The 13,082-nt window shown below is 52.3% G+C and overlaps 6 protein-coding genes across 6 annotated transcripts; 3 read left to right on the forward strand and 3 right to left on the reverse strand.

Moving 5' to 3' along the window:
* The first annotated feature begins 33 nt into the window (after positions 1–33).
* BO97DRAFT_373783 (signal peptidase complex subunit 2) lies at positions 34–1,195 on the forward strand. Its single transcript, XM_025692920.1, has 3 exons — positions 34–212; positions 357–655; positions 726–1,195. The coding sequence occupies exons 1-3, from the start codon at positions 167–169 to the stop codon at positions 1,023–1,025; spliced, it is 645 nt and encodes a 214-aa protein (XP_025548954.1). The 5' UTR covers positions 34–166; the 3' UTR covers positions 1,026–1,195.
* Positions 1,196–1,198: 3 nt separating this feature from the next.
* Positions 1,199–2,833, reverse strand: BO97DRAFT_445105 (methylenetetrahydrofolate dehydrogenase (NAD(+))). The gene is made up of 4 exons (XM_025698513.1): positions 2,564–2,833; positions 1,751–2,384; positions 1,599–1,688; positions 1,199–1,526 (listed from the first exon to the last, which is right to left on the reverse strand). The coding sequence occupies exons 1-4, from the start codon at positions 2,758–2,760 to the stop codon at positions 1,443–1,445; spliced, it is 1,005 nt and encodes a 334-aa protein (XP_025548955.1). The 5' UTR covers positions 2,761–2,833; the 3' UTR covers positions 1,199–1,442.
* Positions 2,834–3,291: 458 nt separating this feature from the next.
* BO97DRAFT_407343 (F1F0 ATP synthase subunit alpha) lies at positions 3,292–5,927 on the reverse strand. Its single transcript, XM_025695619.1, has 6 exons — positions 5,737–5,927; positions 5,389–5,558; positions 5,185–5,241; positions 5,004–5,124; positions 3,682–4,935; positions 3,292–3,614 (listed from the first exon to the last, which is right to left on the reverse strand). The coding sequence occupies exons 1-5, from the start codon at positions 5,806–5,808 to the stop codon at positions 3,682–3,684; spliced, it is 1,674 nt and encodes a 557-aa protein (XP_025548956.1). The 5' UTR covers positions 5,809–5,927; the 3' UTR covers positions 3,292–3,614.
* A 1,061-nt stretch (positions 5,928–6,988) lies between these two features.
* Positions 6,989–7,723, reverse strand: BO97DRAFT_407346 (2-hydroxy-palmitic acid dioxygenase MPO1). Its single transcript, XM_025695620.1, has 3 exons — positions 7,700–7,723; positions 7,582–7,641; positions 6,989–7,520 (listed from the first exon to the last, which is right to left on the reverse strand). Exons 2-3 carry the CDS (start codon positions 7,621–7,623, stop codon positions 7,068–7,070), a joined length of 495 nt encoding a protein of 164 aa, XP_025548957.1. The 5' UTR covers positions 7,624–7,641; positions 7,700–7,723; the 3' UTR covers positions 6,989–7,067.
* Positions 7,724–8,270: 547 nt separating this feature from the next.
* On the forward strand, positions 8,271–9,765 carry BO97DRAFT_472116 (DNA-directed RNA polymerase II subunit RPB7). Its single transcript, XM_025700103.1, has 4 exons — positions 8,271–8,880; positions 8,940–9,020; positions 9,083–9,252; positions 9,310–9,765. The coding sequence occupies exons 1-4, from the start codon at positions 8,632–8,634 to the stop codon at positions 9,317–9,319; spliced, it is 510 nt and encodes a 169-aa protein (XP_025548958.1). The 5' UTR covers positions 8,271–8,631; the 3' UTR covers positions 9,320–9,765.
* A 614-nt stretch (positions 9,766–10,379) lies between these two features.
* Positions 10,380–12,573, forward strand: BO97DRAFT_395395 (uncharacterized protein). The gene is made up of 2 exons (XM_025694028.1): positions 10,380–10,953; positions 11,031–12,573. The coding sequence occupies exons 1-2, from the start codon at positions 10,645–10,647 to the stop codon at positions 12,264–12,266; spliced, it is 1,545 nt and encodes a 514-aa protein (XP_025548959.1). The 5' UTR covers positions 10,380–10,644; the 3' UTR covers positions 12,267–12,573.
* The last annotated feature ends 509 nt before the right edge of the window (positions 12,574–13,082 follow it).

Genomic DNA, 13,082 nt, shown 5'->3' on the forward strand with positions numbered 1-13,082 from the left:
CATGCCGCTTTAGTTTGCCAAAGGGACAGCTCGCCGCAACTCCTCCGACGAGACCGGCACCTTTCATTCAGACACATTCAAAGCTACACCTTGTTTCAAGACACCTCAAATTCTAGCGGCCGTCAACTTGTTAGAATTTGCTATTTTACCCACCAGAAGCGCACAAATGTCGTCTGCGGAGGCACCCAAGGTGCCTGTTTACTCGAGCAATGGTTAGTATGCAACTTGACTCCCACGCCTGATTACATACTGCAATGCAGCAGTTACCCTCGCGGTGCGCTGCACTTGTGTGTGCATCTGCGCTGGTGAACATGACCACAGAACAGAACACTCCTCAAACTAACGCCAACCGCCAGATCTGAAATCCACGACCGACGATGCCCTAGCTCCGCACCTCACCACCCTCCCGCAACCGTACCGATTCACCCAAGACAACTCCAAGATCAACGTCCGCTTGCTTCTGGGCTACTCGGCCGTCGCCATCGCCGGCTTCACGTTCTACGCGGACCGCGTGCTGAAGTGGGAGGCGACGCGGTCGCCGTGGATCCTGGCGGCCGTCGCATCGTACTTCACCCTCAACTCTTTGCTCACATACTGGATCTGGGCCGTCGAGGCCGGCGAGGTGTTCCGCGGCAAGCGCAAGTCGGGAGAAACGGTATGTCTGATGCGCCACCTCGACCAGGGATAAAGTCGGGGACATGGAGTGGTCTAACGTTTTCTTCTAGATTGTGATCCGCTCCTCCGTCAAGAAACATTCCCCTCTTTACAAGCTCAACGTTCAGTACAAGTCCCCCGCGGGCAAGGTGATTCAGGAGAAGGAGATCGAAACCTCGTTCACGAAGTGGTTCGCGGCGGATGGCACGTTCCACATCCAGCCGCTCCGCAACTGGTTGGCTAGCGAGATTGAGGTCCTGCGGCTCGCGGCGATTGAGATTGAGAAGAAGACTGGTGGTGTTGCGAGCCATGTTGCGGTCGAGGATGCGGAGCAGAGCGAAGGGGTTAAGGTTGCAGAAAAGAGGAAGTGAAGGGTGTCGCGCTGTACAAGCTTTCTTTATATACCACAAACATCAATGTGGTTTGCATGTCAAAAATGGCGCAGGCTCTGGGTCGTGTCTGGTGTGAGTATCGGGTTTCTCTATCGGATTATGTCTGCGAATCTTGGAATGATAGCTTAGATGTGATTGAGGACACAGTCACCGTCCATGATATGCGTCCAACAGTACAAATTTTGTAGCGCCAGGTTCACCCATAACTTTTCAAACCCAAACTGCTGAAATCGAGGCAGAGAACAGGGCGGCAGCGACATATTGACAGCGTGTTTTACATGGAGATTCGTCAAGCTGAAAAACAAAAGGAAATGTAAGAAATCTATGGCTAACTCTGCTATATCGTCTTTCGTTGCTATGTTTTAGAGGGGAAACATTGTAGTGCCGGTGAGCGCTTTACGAGGCAGCTTCCAGAGTGCCCGGACGCTCAGTGGCCTCGGCGGGTTTCACATCATCCATTCTCTTGTTCTGGATGAGTCTCTGTGTGTAACTGTTAGCTGCTGATTTCTTCGACAGACAGATGTCATGCAACTGCGGGGATGTCCTACGTACCAACAGGTTTCTGAGCAAGACAACAATCGTCACCTTTCCGGTGGAAGGTACAAAGATGGAGGCCTTCTCCTTCACCTCGGGACCAAAGTTCTATACACAAAAACACGTCAGATCTATTCGTAACTTCAATCCACGCATCAATTCAAACATACCTTCTCGCTGGAGAAGTTGAGGCAGACAGCACCGTCTCTGAGCAGGCTGGTGTCGAACTTGTACTTCTCACCGGGGACACCGGAGATAACAACGTCGCAGAGGGGCACGACGTCCTTCAGGGTCTTGCCCTCGAGCTCGACGACCTCATGCCTGCCCTTCTTCAGACCCTCACCACGAGTGAACTTCTGGATGCCGGTGACATCGACACTGTAGACGCAAGCGCCATCGTTGGCCAACAAGGCGGCGAGCGGGCGTCCGACGACCTCGGAGCGGTTGACCACGCAGATGGTGTGGCCAAAAAGGCGGTTGCCGTAGGGCAATATCGTGTTGTAGATGTTGAGGTACTCGAGGATCTTGATGATGGCCAGGGGAGTGCAGGGGAGAATGCACTTCTGACGCCTAGTTTCGGGGTCCAGGAAGCGGATGTTCCGGTACATGTTGAAGATGTACCGGTGGGTGAGGCCCTCTACATCTTTGGATACATCGACGATCTGCTGCAGGTACTGGTCCTGGCGGTTGTTGAAGATGGGGTAGTATACGATGATGCCGTCAACATCCGGGTCGACGTTGGCATTGAGAATGGCCTGCTCGAGATCGTCCCGGGAAACTTCACGGAGGGAGTAACGGAACCCACTGTGCAGGAGAGGAAGACTACGTTAGCTACGACATGACTCATATGTAGGTAAACCCGATGTTAATGCCTCGCGTCCGCTCTGCCTCCGACATCGCAGGGTTGACGGTCCAGGAGGAAAAAACAGAGACCGACGGGGACATTGAACACACATGAACAGGAAATGGGAAAGAATGCTCACTTTTCCACGCAAGTCTTCTCCGTCCATTGGGCATACATCAAAGCCGCAGGGTCGTTGTTCGCAAGGAATCCGACCAGGTGAGGCGGCTTCTCAAGCATCTTCACGCCCTCCTGAACCTCCTCAAGCAGGCGATTGGCGACATGCTTGGAGAGCATGACCTTGCAGGAGGCCGGAGCCGAATCGGTAGCAGTAGCCATTTGTGTGATGATGAAAAGATTGTCTAAACAATCAAACAAATCAATACTAGCTTTGCGTGATGAAGTGGGCTGCTATGGTTTGGAGGGGTATGGGAAAGAAAATTTGGGACGGCAAGACTGCTCGCTTATCGATAAAAAAGTATGCCCGCATTCGGCCGCCCATCGGCGCCAGCCATTGCACAGGGGCAGGTTCAAGTGCACTATTGTATGAATAGGATTAGTCTCAGCAAGGATTTGAAGACCATACTGAAAGAGTAATGCATGCACTCTAGTAACTAAGTGCCTTGGTGGGGAGCCTAATTCCAAGCTACTACCACCATACTACAATTAAGCAACGGGGGCATTCATTACTCGGCACAATGCCGTGCCCGCCTGGTCTGCTCTTCCCCCATATATTATGCCAAATCAATCTCGCCCTCGATGGACGTCCGTGGTTACCCCGGATTACTGATGAGATTGTAGTTCGGGGCTCCATCTACAGTCTCCACCGGAGAGCACGGGCGAACCGATCAAATGAACAAAGGAAATCATATTCAGGGCTGCATATATAGACAACGGCGGGATCACGGGCAAAGACCAGCTGGACCGTTCAGGATCCTTGCCTAGTCAATCGGTACCCATTGCCCCCATTCATTTGTCTCGCGGAAAGATCTAAACGTACAGGATATTAATCGTATCTTTTGGCCTTCCTCGTCCCACCGTTTTACCTTGCGTCATAGCTACAGAAGATCAGATGGGCATACCATCATGAAAGATGCGGTTACATCCCAGCCAAGTGTTCGACCGATCCGAAGCTCCGGCGGTTTTTAACAACAAAACAAAACAGTGGTCTCAAATTGTACAAGCTATCTTGTCTATACAGATAGAGTCAGGATAAAAACAGTACACGGCGGACTAATCACCCAGAGGCCATTTGCTCACCTATGCGTTGAAGGACTTGTTGAAGTTGGTGATGACCTCCTTGAGCTGAGCCTCGAGGTCCTTGCTGACCTGGCCCTCCTTGTCAATGGTCTCCTGGATCTCGGGGTGGTTGCTCTTGAGGTGAGCAAGGAAGTCGGACTCCCAGGTGAGGATCTTGGCGACGGGGATGGAGTCAAGGAAACCGTTGACACCAGCGAAGATCAGGGGAACCATGTCGGGGACAGACATGGGGGAGTACTGCTTCTGCTTGAGAAGCTCGGTGAGACGCTCACCACGGTTGAGGGTCTGCTTGGTGGAGGCATCGAGATCGGAACCGAACTGGGCGAAGGCAGCGACCTCACGGTACTGAGCCAAGAACAGCTTCAGGGAACCGGCGACCTGCTTCATGGCCTTGACCTGGGCAGCGGAACCGACACGGGAGACGGAGAGACCGACGTTAATGGCGGGACGGATACCCTTGTAGAACAGCTCAGCCTCCAAGAAGATCTGGCCGTCAGTGATGGAGATGACGTTGGTGGGAATGTAGGCAGACACATCACCACCCTGGGTCTCGATGACGGGGAGGGCAGTGAGGGAACCACCACCGTGCTTGTCGTTCATCTTGGCAGCACGCTCGAGGAGACGAGAGTGGAGGTAGAAAACGTCACCGGGGTAGGCCTCACGACCAGGGGGACGACGGAGCAGCAGAGACATCTGACGGTAGGCGACGGCCTGCTTGGAAAGATCGTCGTAGATGATGACGGCGTGGCGGCCGTTGTCACGGAACCACTCACCCATAGCACAACCGGTGAAGGGAGCGAGGTACTGGAGGGGAGCAGCCTCGGAGGCAGTGGCAGCAACGATGATGGAGTACTTCATGGAGTCGTTCTCCTCAAGGGTCTTGACGAGCTGAGCGACGGTCGAACGCTTCTGACCGACGGCAACGTAGATACAGTACAGCTTCTTGCTCTCGTCGCTGGAGGTGTTGTTCCAACGCTTCTGGTTGAGGATGGCGTCAAGGGCGACAGCGGTCTTACCGGTCTGACGGTCACCAATGATCAACTCACGCTGACCACGGCCGATGGGGACCATGGAGTCGACACACTTAAGACCAGTCTGGACGGGCTGGTTGACGGAGTGACGGGGCAGGATACCAGGGGCCTTGAGCTGAGCACGGCTCTTGGCCTTGGTGTTGATGGGGCCCTTGCCATCGATGGGGTTACCGAGAGCGTCGACGACACGGCCGAGCATCTCAGGACCAACGGGGACATCAACCTAGTCGAGAAGGTTAGTATGGAGTTGGGACACATGGTTTCGAGAACCTGGGGAAAGTGGTAGCATACAATCTCTCCGGTACGCTTGACAGTCTCACCCTCCCTGACGAGACGGTCGGAACCGAAAAGCACAACACCGACCTGGCCGGCTTCGAGGTTCATGCACATACCCTTAACACCGGAGGCGAACCTGAGAAGACAGTTAGTGGCCTGATATATCAGTTACACAGTGATTCGAGGAGGTACGTACTCGACCAGCTCCTCAGCCTGGACGTTGGTCATGCCATGGACACGAGCGATACCGTCACTATTGACAAAATCATGTTAGTTTGATATAAATTCCATAGTAGAGCTGTTGGTGGCGGGTTTTTCAATGATTTCTCGATGGTTCTTCGATGAATTCGATGAAGAAGGCGCGACCGAATTTTTCAAACGGAAGGATTTCGTCACGTACCCGACGGAAAGGACACGTCCAGTCTCGGCAAGACCAGCCTCCTCCTGAACACCACGGATTCTCTGCTCGAGGATGGAAGAGACCTCGGTGGGAGAGGCCTTGGCCTCAGCAGCGTAGGAACGGATCTGCTTGGAGGCACCAGAGATGGGGCCGGGAACAGCGGCGCGAACCTGCAGACGGTAGGCAAAATTTGTCAACATCACAACCACGCAGTCAAAACGCGTCAAAAGCTGATAGCAGGCATTGCGATAGGTAGAGAGGCGAATGGAAGTGTCATTGAGATGACTTCTTCGATATAGAGGACCGAATTGAATGGACGTCGTCGACCTGGACAGGGATAGGACTCACGGAAGCGATTCTGCCAGTGGCAGAGGCAGCCGCAACGGTGCGGCTAGACTGCCGCAAAGCGTTCCTGAACATTGTGAAAGGGGTTCAGAGGTGTGGGAGAGTGGTTTCTCTGAAGGAGAGATGTAATTGGGGGGGGGAGAGGAAGAAGAGGAGAAAGGATTGTGGATGGAGGAGAGGAGAGCTTTGTCGTCGGGGTTGGGAGGGATTCTCAGAACTGGCACTAATCCTAGTTTGCCGAGCCTCACCAACCTCCGAAGCCGCCCTAGTGCGCTCACGGGACAACCCACCCGTCCCCAAGAAAACGAAAACCCGGGTGAGGTATTGTATGAACGAACGATCAACTATTTGATTTCTTTTTTCTACTAATTTTCCCTATTATTCTAGACCCTGTCAGATGTTTCAATACAATTTGTCTACAGCAAAAAATTATATGGTGGAAGCATACCCAGCACACGTCGGGGCTGGTTGCTTGGTTGCTAGGTTCTCCCGGGCCACCTGTCCGTTCCCAATTTTCATTTCCACTGTATTTCTATTTCTCTCTCTCTCTCTCTCTCGGATCTGCGGATACTGAATGCCACTGCTGGTTGGCTGGCTTACTCATCTGCATTTTCGTCGCAGCAACCGCCCGCAGCCCGCAACTGCAGCAAGGCCCTGCTGCTGTCCACGAATGCCAGCTGCTGCTGCTGCTGCTGCCAATGCCACCAGTGCCAGCCAGCAAACCAAACTTGCTTTGCTTGACCGGTTGTCCCGGTGGGAATTCTTTCCCCGTCCCCGTTCTCCATACATGCGTAGTCTCGAAAACAGAACAACCATTCCAGACGGCGGTCACTCGGTTGTGACATCGCTTTTCACCTCCTTTTCTCTCATTTTGATCTTTCTTTCCATGCTCCCTCATCGGTAGCGGTCTTTCCTTTGTAGCTCTAAATCTTTTGCGCCGCTCAACGTTCCTTGGGTCCCAACCCGAGCATTGCCGCATCAACCCTGTCACTGCAACCACCCCCCCCAATCCTTTTCCGATTTCAGTAACTTACATCATGCTCCACTTTAGGACTGAGATCACTAGTTTGAACCTACAAAACCAGACGACATTCACATTAGTTACTTGAGAACCTGCAACTCACTAATGATGCCGACTTATCAGACACATTTACAAAGTGAAAATAACCCTCTCATTCTCACAACACCGCCTTTCTGCAGTCCACTCTCCATTGTCACCTTGTAGACAAGTTACCGAATCGGGCAAGCGATATCGCGGCTACGAAAGCAGCAAGGCATCGATTGCTACAATAGCCCCAGGAACCCACGGCTCTAGCCTTGGGACCACGATTCAATCACTTGTTTGCCTTGTTCTTCTGGGCCTTGAAAGTCGCAACCTCCTTGTCCACACTCTCATGGTATCGCTTCTTCAACTCGGGGCGATATCCGAAGAAGAAGAGGATTTCCATCCAAATGAAGAGGGGAGCGAGCAGCAGAGCCTGGACCAGGTTATCCAGCAGCGCAGGGGCCCTTTTCTCAAAGGCACCATGGCCGACAAACTGCGCCAACCATGAAACAACGTGAATTCCACCAAACCAGTAGTTCGCGGTCGTGCCATAGGTACTGAGGAGATGATTCGCACCCGCCGCGCCGCCGATGATGAGCGGCGTCACCAAAGCACCGGCAACAGGCTCCAAGAGGATGTAGAACGTCGAGTATACTATAGCAGCGATCGTCCCAAGATTAAGCGGGAGATTTTCAATCCGCAGAGCCTCAGGGGTGGGGATGAGGGTGGGCGTGTTGGAAGCCTGGTGAGGAGCATGGTGTCAGGTAGATAAGTTGCTGGCTGTTTGGGCTTCAGTGTCATACCAGGGCAATGCCCGTGAAGAGAAGTATCGGCACACATGTCATATGAATCGCGACATTCACCTACACATATTAGCAAATAAGCTCTTGCGACTGTATGGATAGGCAACAGTCGACATACGGGATTGTTGTGGTAGGCGCCATACTGAATGATGTGTTGGTTAGCGACCGAGAGTTCCTCCATAGGGGGGCGGCGGGTGCCGCAGAAAGGGCCTCACAAAGAGAAGCTGCTTCTCGAGGTTCAGAGCCATGGTAGCACAGAAGACGCAGGGGTATTTTCAGGCAAGGCGAGGGCAGTGAGACGAGAGAAGGGTCAATATTCTGGCCGAGAAGACTACTTTTCTTTTCCCCACAACAATAGGTTGCCTGATCAGGTGGAAGAATAAGACATCTTATGCCACACCGTTCGTTGCTTGTGCAAACGTCATTCGTAGAACAGAATCAGAAGGGCCGAGGATATTCTGAATCCTTACCCCTCGTGTCTTATGATTGTACCAAGGTACCGTACAAGTCCCGCACAACGGAGTAATTCACCCACCAATCGAGCACCCTAGGCGTATGGGCGTGTATCTGTACGGTAACTTCGAGGGCTCTCCGCCCATGTCATGTGACTCGATCGAGCTCCTGCGGATCAGACACGGTGATTGTCGCTCGATTGACGGCGAAGTCAAATCAGCTGCTTGCTTCCGTGGGCTGCCTTCTCTTTCAAACTGGGTCGCTTCTTGTTTTGATATCACTTCTGCATTGTTCTTTGTGACCTACGCATCCCTCCGATTTCCACACGAACCCCACGAGGTGTTGGTCTCTCTCATTGAGCTTCAATTGCATCGGCTCTTTGCGCATTCAGCATCACGATTACGGTCGCTACGCCATTTCCTGCATATCAAACTCCACTTCGCCTCGATTACGAGAGTGACCCAGGCGCATTCTTTCGCTCTGATCCAAGTCTACAGTAATTAACGCTACTGGGTCCGATCCCTTGCGCTATACAAACCCGCGACTTCAGATCATCGCGCGTCTTGTTTCGGGAAGCAGACGAAAAATTAGACAATCATGTTCTTCCTCAAGGAGGAGATCAAGGTCATTGCCTTGCATCCGTCCTATTTTGGACCCAATATGCGGGATTATCTCATCACCCGGTTAAATGAGGAAGAAGAAGGCCGGTGTACGGGCGACCACTTTGTGATCTGCGTCATGGACATGGTAGATATCGGCGAAGGGCGCGTGCTGCCCGGTAGTGGACAAGCGGAATATACGATTAAGTACCGTGCGATTATCTGGAAGCCGTTCCGAGGAGAGACTGTACGTTGCGCAGAGTCGGCAGCATGGCTACTTTCTGACGCTGACGGTGGGAATTGCAGGTTGATGCCATCGTAACCTCCGTCAAGCCTACTGGAATCTTCACCTTGGCGGGCCCATTGTCTGTGTTCATCGCGCGAAAGGTATACCGAACATGAGTCGTAGGGGAAGCTGGTCTGAACTTGCACGCTAACGGACTGATAAGAACATCCCTTCTGACATCAAGTGGGAGCCCAACACGGTACCGCCACAATATACGGACCATGCGGACCAGGTCATCGAGAAGGGAACGAGTCTGCGACTCAAGATTCTGGGCGTGAAGCCCGACGTTGCGGCGATCAACGCCATTGGTACAATCAAAGAGGACTTCTTGGGGTAAGTGATGTGCCATGACTACGGGGAACGTTTACTAATGCGCATGACCCTTGCCAGACCATTGTAAACTGCGTGGCACGGGCAATCCTTCCTTTCTTTTCTTGATCCGATGATACCATCACTACTGCGAAGGAAGCCTGGACCCTTGAAGTCTTTCGTACCACCATTCGCACCACTATATGGGAACGGCCGGACTATTGTTTGCTCAGATTTGGCTTTCGGATCATGCGCTTTCTGAGGCATGGCAGGGGCGCACTGAACCGTATCCACTAGCAGGATGTCATTTGGGAGGATGATGTCCTGCTTTTCCTGGCAAGAAGCCCGCGCAGGCAGACAGGGCTGCCTGGTCGCCGGAGCATAAGTCCCTCCCATGGTCATGGTCTGTATGGCAAGACAATACAAGACAACATGGATGGTGAGTGATTTGAAGCCTTGACCGGCTTCGTAAATTATAAGAAAAAGCGTTGTTGTGTACAGTCAAAAACAAATACGGTAGGCTTAATTTGGATAGATACAAATGATAGATAAGACCTACTGGTTAGTCTTGGATTGTACTGTACTTTAGGCTTGTGCATAATTAGCATTGACGCTGCAATGCTTTTATGCAGATCATGGAGTTCCTCCCAGTTGCCGGAGAAACGGACTGTGAAACGCTGGTGTGTCGGTGATTCCAGTCCATCGTTGGAGCCGCCGTGCGCATGCAATTCCCCAGTCCTTGGCACACACACACACACACCCTCTAACAATCGATATGAAGGCGCTTGCTCGCTTTTCTTTTTCGTGATCTGTCGTTGAAGGTGTTTAGGCATAGCAGGGACACTGAAATGTTTGTACAATCCCTACTGAACCCATTGTCCGTGGAAAAAAGTGGATACGTTTTGATGATAGCGGAACATGGAAGAGTGGTAACAACTAAAGGTATTATTGTAGTAGTAGTATTAGTAGTAATTCAGTTAGTAGTAATACTACGGAGTAAGTAGTCGGGAACTCTGCTACAGAGCCTACCGGTAGAAGCATGGACCAAATTACGCATGTGAATCAGGACGGAGTGGAGGGAATTAATTGGCTGCACCTCCCCGAGTTGTTCTGTCCTGCCTGTCAACCCGTGGTTCGTGGTCCGCTGTACTGGGCACTGCACTGTTTTCCCGCTTCTTATTTGGGGATTCCTCAGTAACACACGTGCGTCTGCAGACACCCTCTTACTCTCTCACTATCTTACTCCCACTTCCAATCTCACTATCTGTCTGTTATCACCCTCCACGTTCTGCAATCTACTTTCCTCCGCCAAACAGCACCTGGTTGTGTTTTGTCCTCTCCCTTTCGGTCTACTTCCCCCCCCACCCCTCTACATTCGTTTCTGAAACTCAATCAACCAACCTACTCGCGAGAATCATGTCTTTGAAAGATGTGTACAAACGCTTCCTGACCAACCCTAAGTCAGTTCCTTTGGCCACCGATGCGTCCTTGATTTACATTCCCACCACTACCAAAGTAGACGGCGACGCCGCGATTGTCAGCCACTTCAGCAAACAGCAGCGCATTGTCAAGACCAAGTCGGAGAACATTTTGGACGCCATTGAAAGTTCTAACTCGCTCTGTTTGGACATCGAAACCACTTTGGAGTTTATGTCTGGCGGCGGGGCGTACCTTCCACAGCTTGATGATAACTTCCTGGCTGATCATGTCGCTGTCTTTCCCACGGTACATATGCGCTCCAAACTATCCTTTCGCCCTCCCTAATATTGAACCGAGCTAAACAAGTCTATGAATTGAAATAGGTCCACATTGTTCGCTTCAATGCCCAACAACAGATCCAGAATGTCCGCATTTACTGGGACCAGGCGTCGCTACTGAAACAGGTCGACGTGATCGGCTCCCGTTCTCGTGGCTGGCCCATTCGTGATGCCAAAGACCAATTCCGCCTCCTCAAATCCGCGATCTCATCGAATCCCAGCGATAGTGGGCCGGGGTCTGCTTCCGTACCCGCCCCGCCAGCGTACACGGAGGAGGAAGCGAATGTTCCGGAGCGCAAGGTTGCCTCCCCCGGCAAGAAGTACATTAAAGACCCTCATGCTGCTGAGTCCCTGGATGAGCTGCTCTCTCCAAGCAAGGATCGTGGAGAGCCCGTACGCGCCCCGCGTGCTCCTGCATCCTCTCAGCGTCCAGCACGCGAGTACGGCGAGATTTTCCTGACTACCGAAAATGATGCGGATGTTCCCGATGCCTCCCCCTCTAGAAGGCGGATTGCCCCTAAGGCCGGCGCAACCAGGAACTTCCTTCCTTCCCGCATCTTTGATGACGATGAGACTGCCGCCAAAGAGGAATGCCACCAGCAGATTGCCTACCGGGCTCATCCCAAGCGTTTCGACCACTTCGAGCTCGGTGCGGATAACAGCACCCGGGAGGTCAAAGAGAAGCTTACTCGCCCAGTGTCGCGCCAAGCACCGCACTGGGAGTTTGAAGATTTCGTGACTCCCGAGAAACCCAAACGCCAACTTCGTGGAGAGGAGATTCGTCACTTTGGCTGGAGCGATGATGAGCCGGACCTCACATCCCCACCGGCTCGACCGCGAGTGGCGCATCCGCGCCCTGATGCTGAGACCCATTTTTCATTGACTGACACACCCGAAGAGAAAGCAGGCGGCCGCATCATCAGCTCATATCAGAACAAGGGCATGGGTCTTTACAAAAGCCATCTTTTCGACAACAAGGAAGATGATGAATTCTCTCAGGGCGCAAACCCACCCCTTTCTACAGTCAACAAAAATGGTGCCAACCGTAAGAAGGAGCTTGAGACCCACTGGGACATGGCCGACGAGTCGCCTCGGGATAGCAAACGCAATGCGGAAAATAAGAAGCCTGTTCCCGGTGACCGTCAAAAGGCCGTCAAGGCGCTGGAGCCATCTTGGGATACTTACGACCAGTCACCGGAACCCACGAAGATGGCGCCTCCTCAGCGTCGCGCTCTAAGGAACCACAACCAGCGGAGCTGGGACTTCGGCGCTGAAAACTGATCGCCACATCGCTAAGCCGCGCCATGCAAATCTTCGCTCAGTCTATGCATATAGCCCATGCGTATACCCAATTCTTTAGCAAGGCCTTTGGCTAACTCTAGAGCCTGCCTCGAGAACAGAACTATCAGGACAGCGGACCGTGAACAAAGTAGGGGCCAACATCCATATACGGCTGAAAGAAATGTCTGAAAGTCCGCATGTCTTAAGAAGGAGGACTTATGCCTTTGCAAGCACTGTATCCTTGCATGCCGGATTCTTGCCCTGTATCTTATAGCGTTTCACTGCATGTATTGAAATTATTTGCGCGATCTCAACTCGGCATCGTTATGCTCATAGTATCCTGTATACTGGTGCGATCTGGGCAAACTGCTAGTGCATGGAATGCATACTATACAATGAACTCAACAGAAGCATTAAGCCAGGTAGATTTTGCCGCCAATACCGTCCATGAATCATAGTTATAGCAGACACTTTGGCTGTCTTGCAGATGGACGTCCTCATCATGGGAATCGGACGTTCTAACGGCTAGCTCAGGTCTCGGATAATATTCAAGGAGAATTTGAGGTATCGCCCTCAGTTTCGTTGCTTATCGATTGGTCCGGCCGAAAATGAGTCAACCATGCAGTAAGCAGTAAGCATGGCCCGCGCCAGCTAGTTTCGGGGCTTCCGTTAGACGGGCGGTTGCATACTAGTCTGGTATAGTAGCTTGGACTGGCCCCCCTCTCAACCCCGTCAGCCTCGCTTGACTACATTTCCTTTTCTTTTTCCTTTCTTTCCCCTGCCAGCCAAGCTGCAACCTGTCCGTTCCTACTGCAG

Source organism: Aspergillus homomorphus, assembly GCF_003184865.1.
Source record: "Aspergillus homomorphus CBS 101889 unplaced genomic scaffold BO97scaffold_34, whole genome shotgun sequence".
Lineage (NCBI taxonomy): Eukaryota > Fungi > Ascomycota > Eurotiomycetes > Eurotiales > Aspergillaceae > Aspergillus > Aspergillus homomorphus.

Coding starts and splice junctions, on each gene's coding strand:
- BO97DRAFT_373783 (XM_025692920.1), top strand. CDS start 167: ATGTCGTCTGCGGAGGCACCCAAGGTGCCTGTTTACTCGAGCAATG. Junction 213..356: donor GCCTGTTTACTCGAGCAATG/GTTAGTATGCAA, acceptor GCCAACCGCCAG/ATCTGAAATCCACGACCGAC. Junction 656..725: donor AGCGCAAGTCGGGAGAAACG/GTATGTCTGATG, acceptor GTTTTCTTCTAG/ATTGTGATCCGCTCCTCCGT.
- BO97DRAFT_445105 (XM_025698513.1), bottom strand. CDS start 2,760: ATGGCTACTGCTACCGATTCGGCTCCGGCCTCCTGCAAGGTCATGCTC. Junction 2,385..2,563: donor GAGAAGACTTGCGTGGAAAA/GTGAGCATTCTT, acceptor TCTCCTGCACAG/TGGGTTCCGTTACTCCCTCC. Junction 1,689..1,750: donor TCAACTTCTCCAGCGAGAAG/GTATGTTTGAAT, acceptor TTTTGTGTATAG/AACTTTGGTCCCGAGGTGAA.
- BO97DRAFT_407343 (XM_025695619.1), bottom strand. CDS start 5,808: ATGTTCAGGAACGCTTTGCGGCAGTCTAGCCGCACCGTTGCGGCTGCC. Junction 5,559..5,736: donor CCACTGGCAGAATCGCTTCC/GTGAGTCCTATC, acceptor TACCGTCTGCAG/GTTCGCGCCGCTGTTCCCGG. Junction 5,125..5,184: donor CAGGCTGAGGAGCTGGTCGA/GTACGTACCTCC, acceptor CTGTCTTCTCAG/GTTCGCCTCCGGTGTTAAGG.
- BO97DRAFT_407346 (XM_025695620.1), bottom strand. CDS start 7,623: ATGACATGTGTGCCGATACTTCTCTTCACGGGCATTGCCCTG. Junction 7,521..7,581: donor TCTTCACGGGCATTGCCCTG/GTATGACACTGA, acceptor GCTCCTCACCAG/GCTTCCAACACGCCCACCCT.
- BO97DRAFT_472116 (XM_025700103.1), top strand. CDS start 8,632: ATGTTCTTCCTCAAGGAGGAGATCAAGGTCATTGCCTTGCATCCGTCC. Junction 8,881..8,939: donor AGCCGTTCCGAGGAGAGACT/GTACGTTGCGCA, acceptor TGGGAATTGCAG/GTTGATGCCATCGTAACCTC. Junction 9,021..9,082: donor CTGTGTTCATCGCGCGAAAG/GTATACCGAACA, acceptor CGGACTGATAAG/AACATCCCTTCTGACATCAA.
- BO97DRAFT_395395 (XM_025694028.1), top strand. CDS start 10,645: ATGTCTTTGAAAGATGTGTACAAACGCTTCCTGACCAACCCTAAGTCA. Junction 10,954..11,030: donor ATGTCGCTGTCTTTCCCACG/GTACATATGCGC, acceptor GAATTGAAATAG/GTCCACATTGTTCGCTTCAA.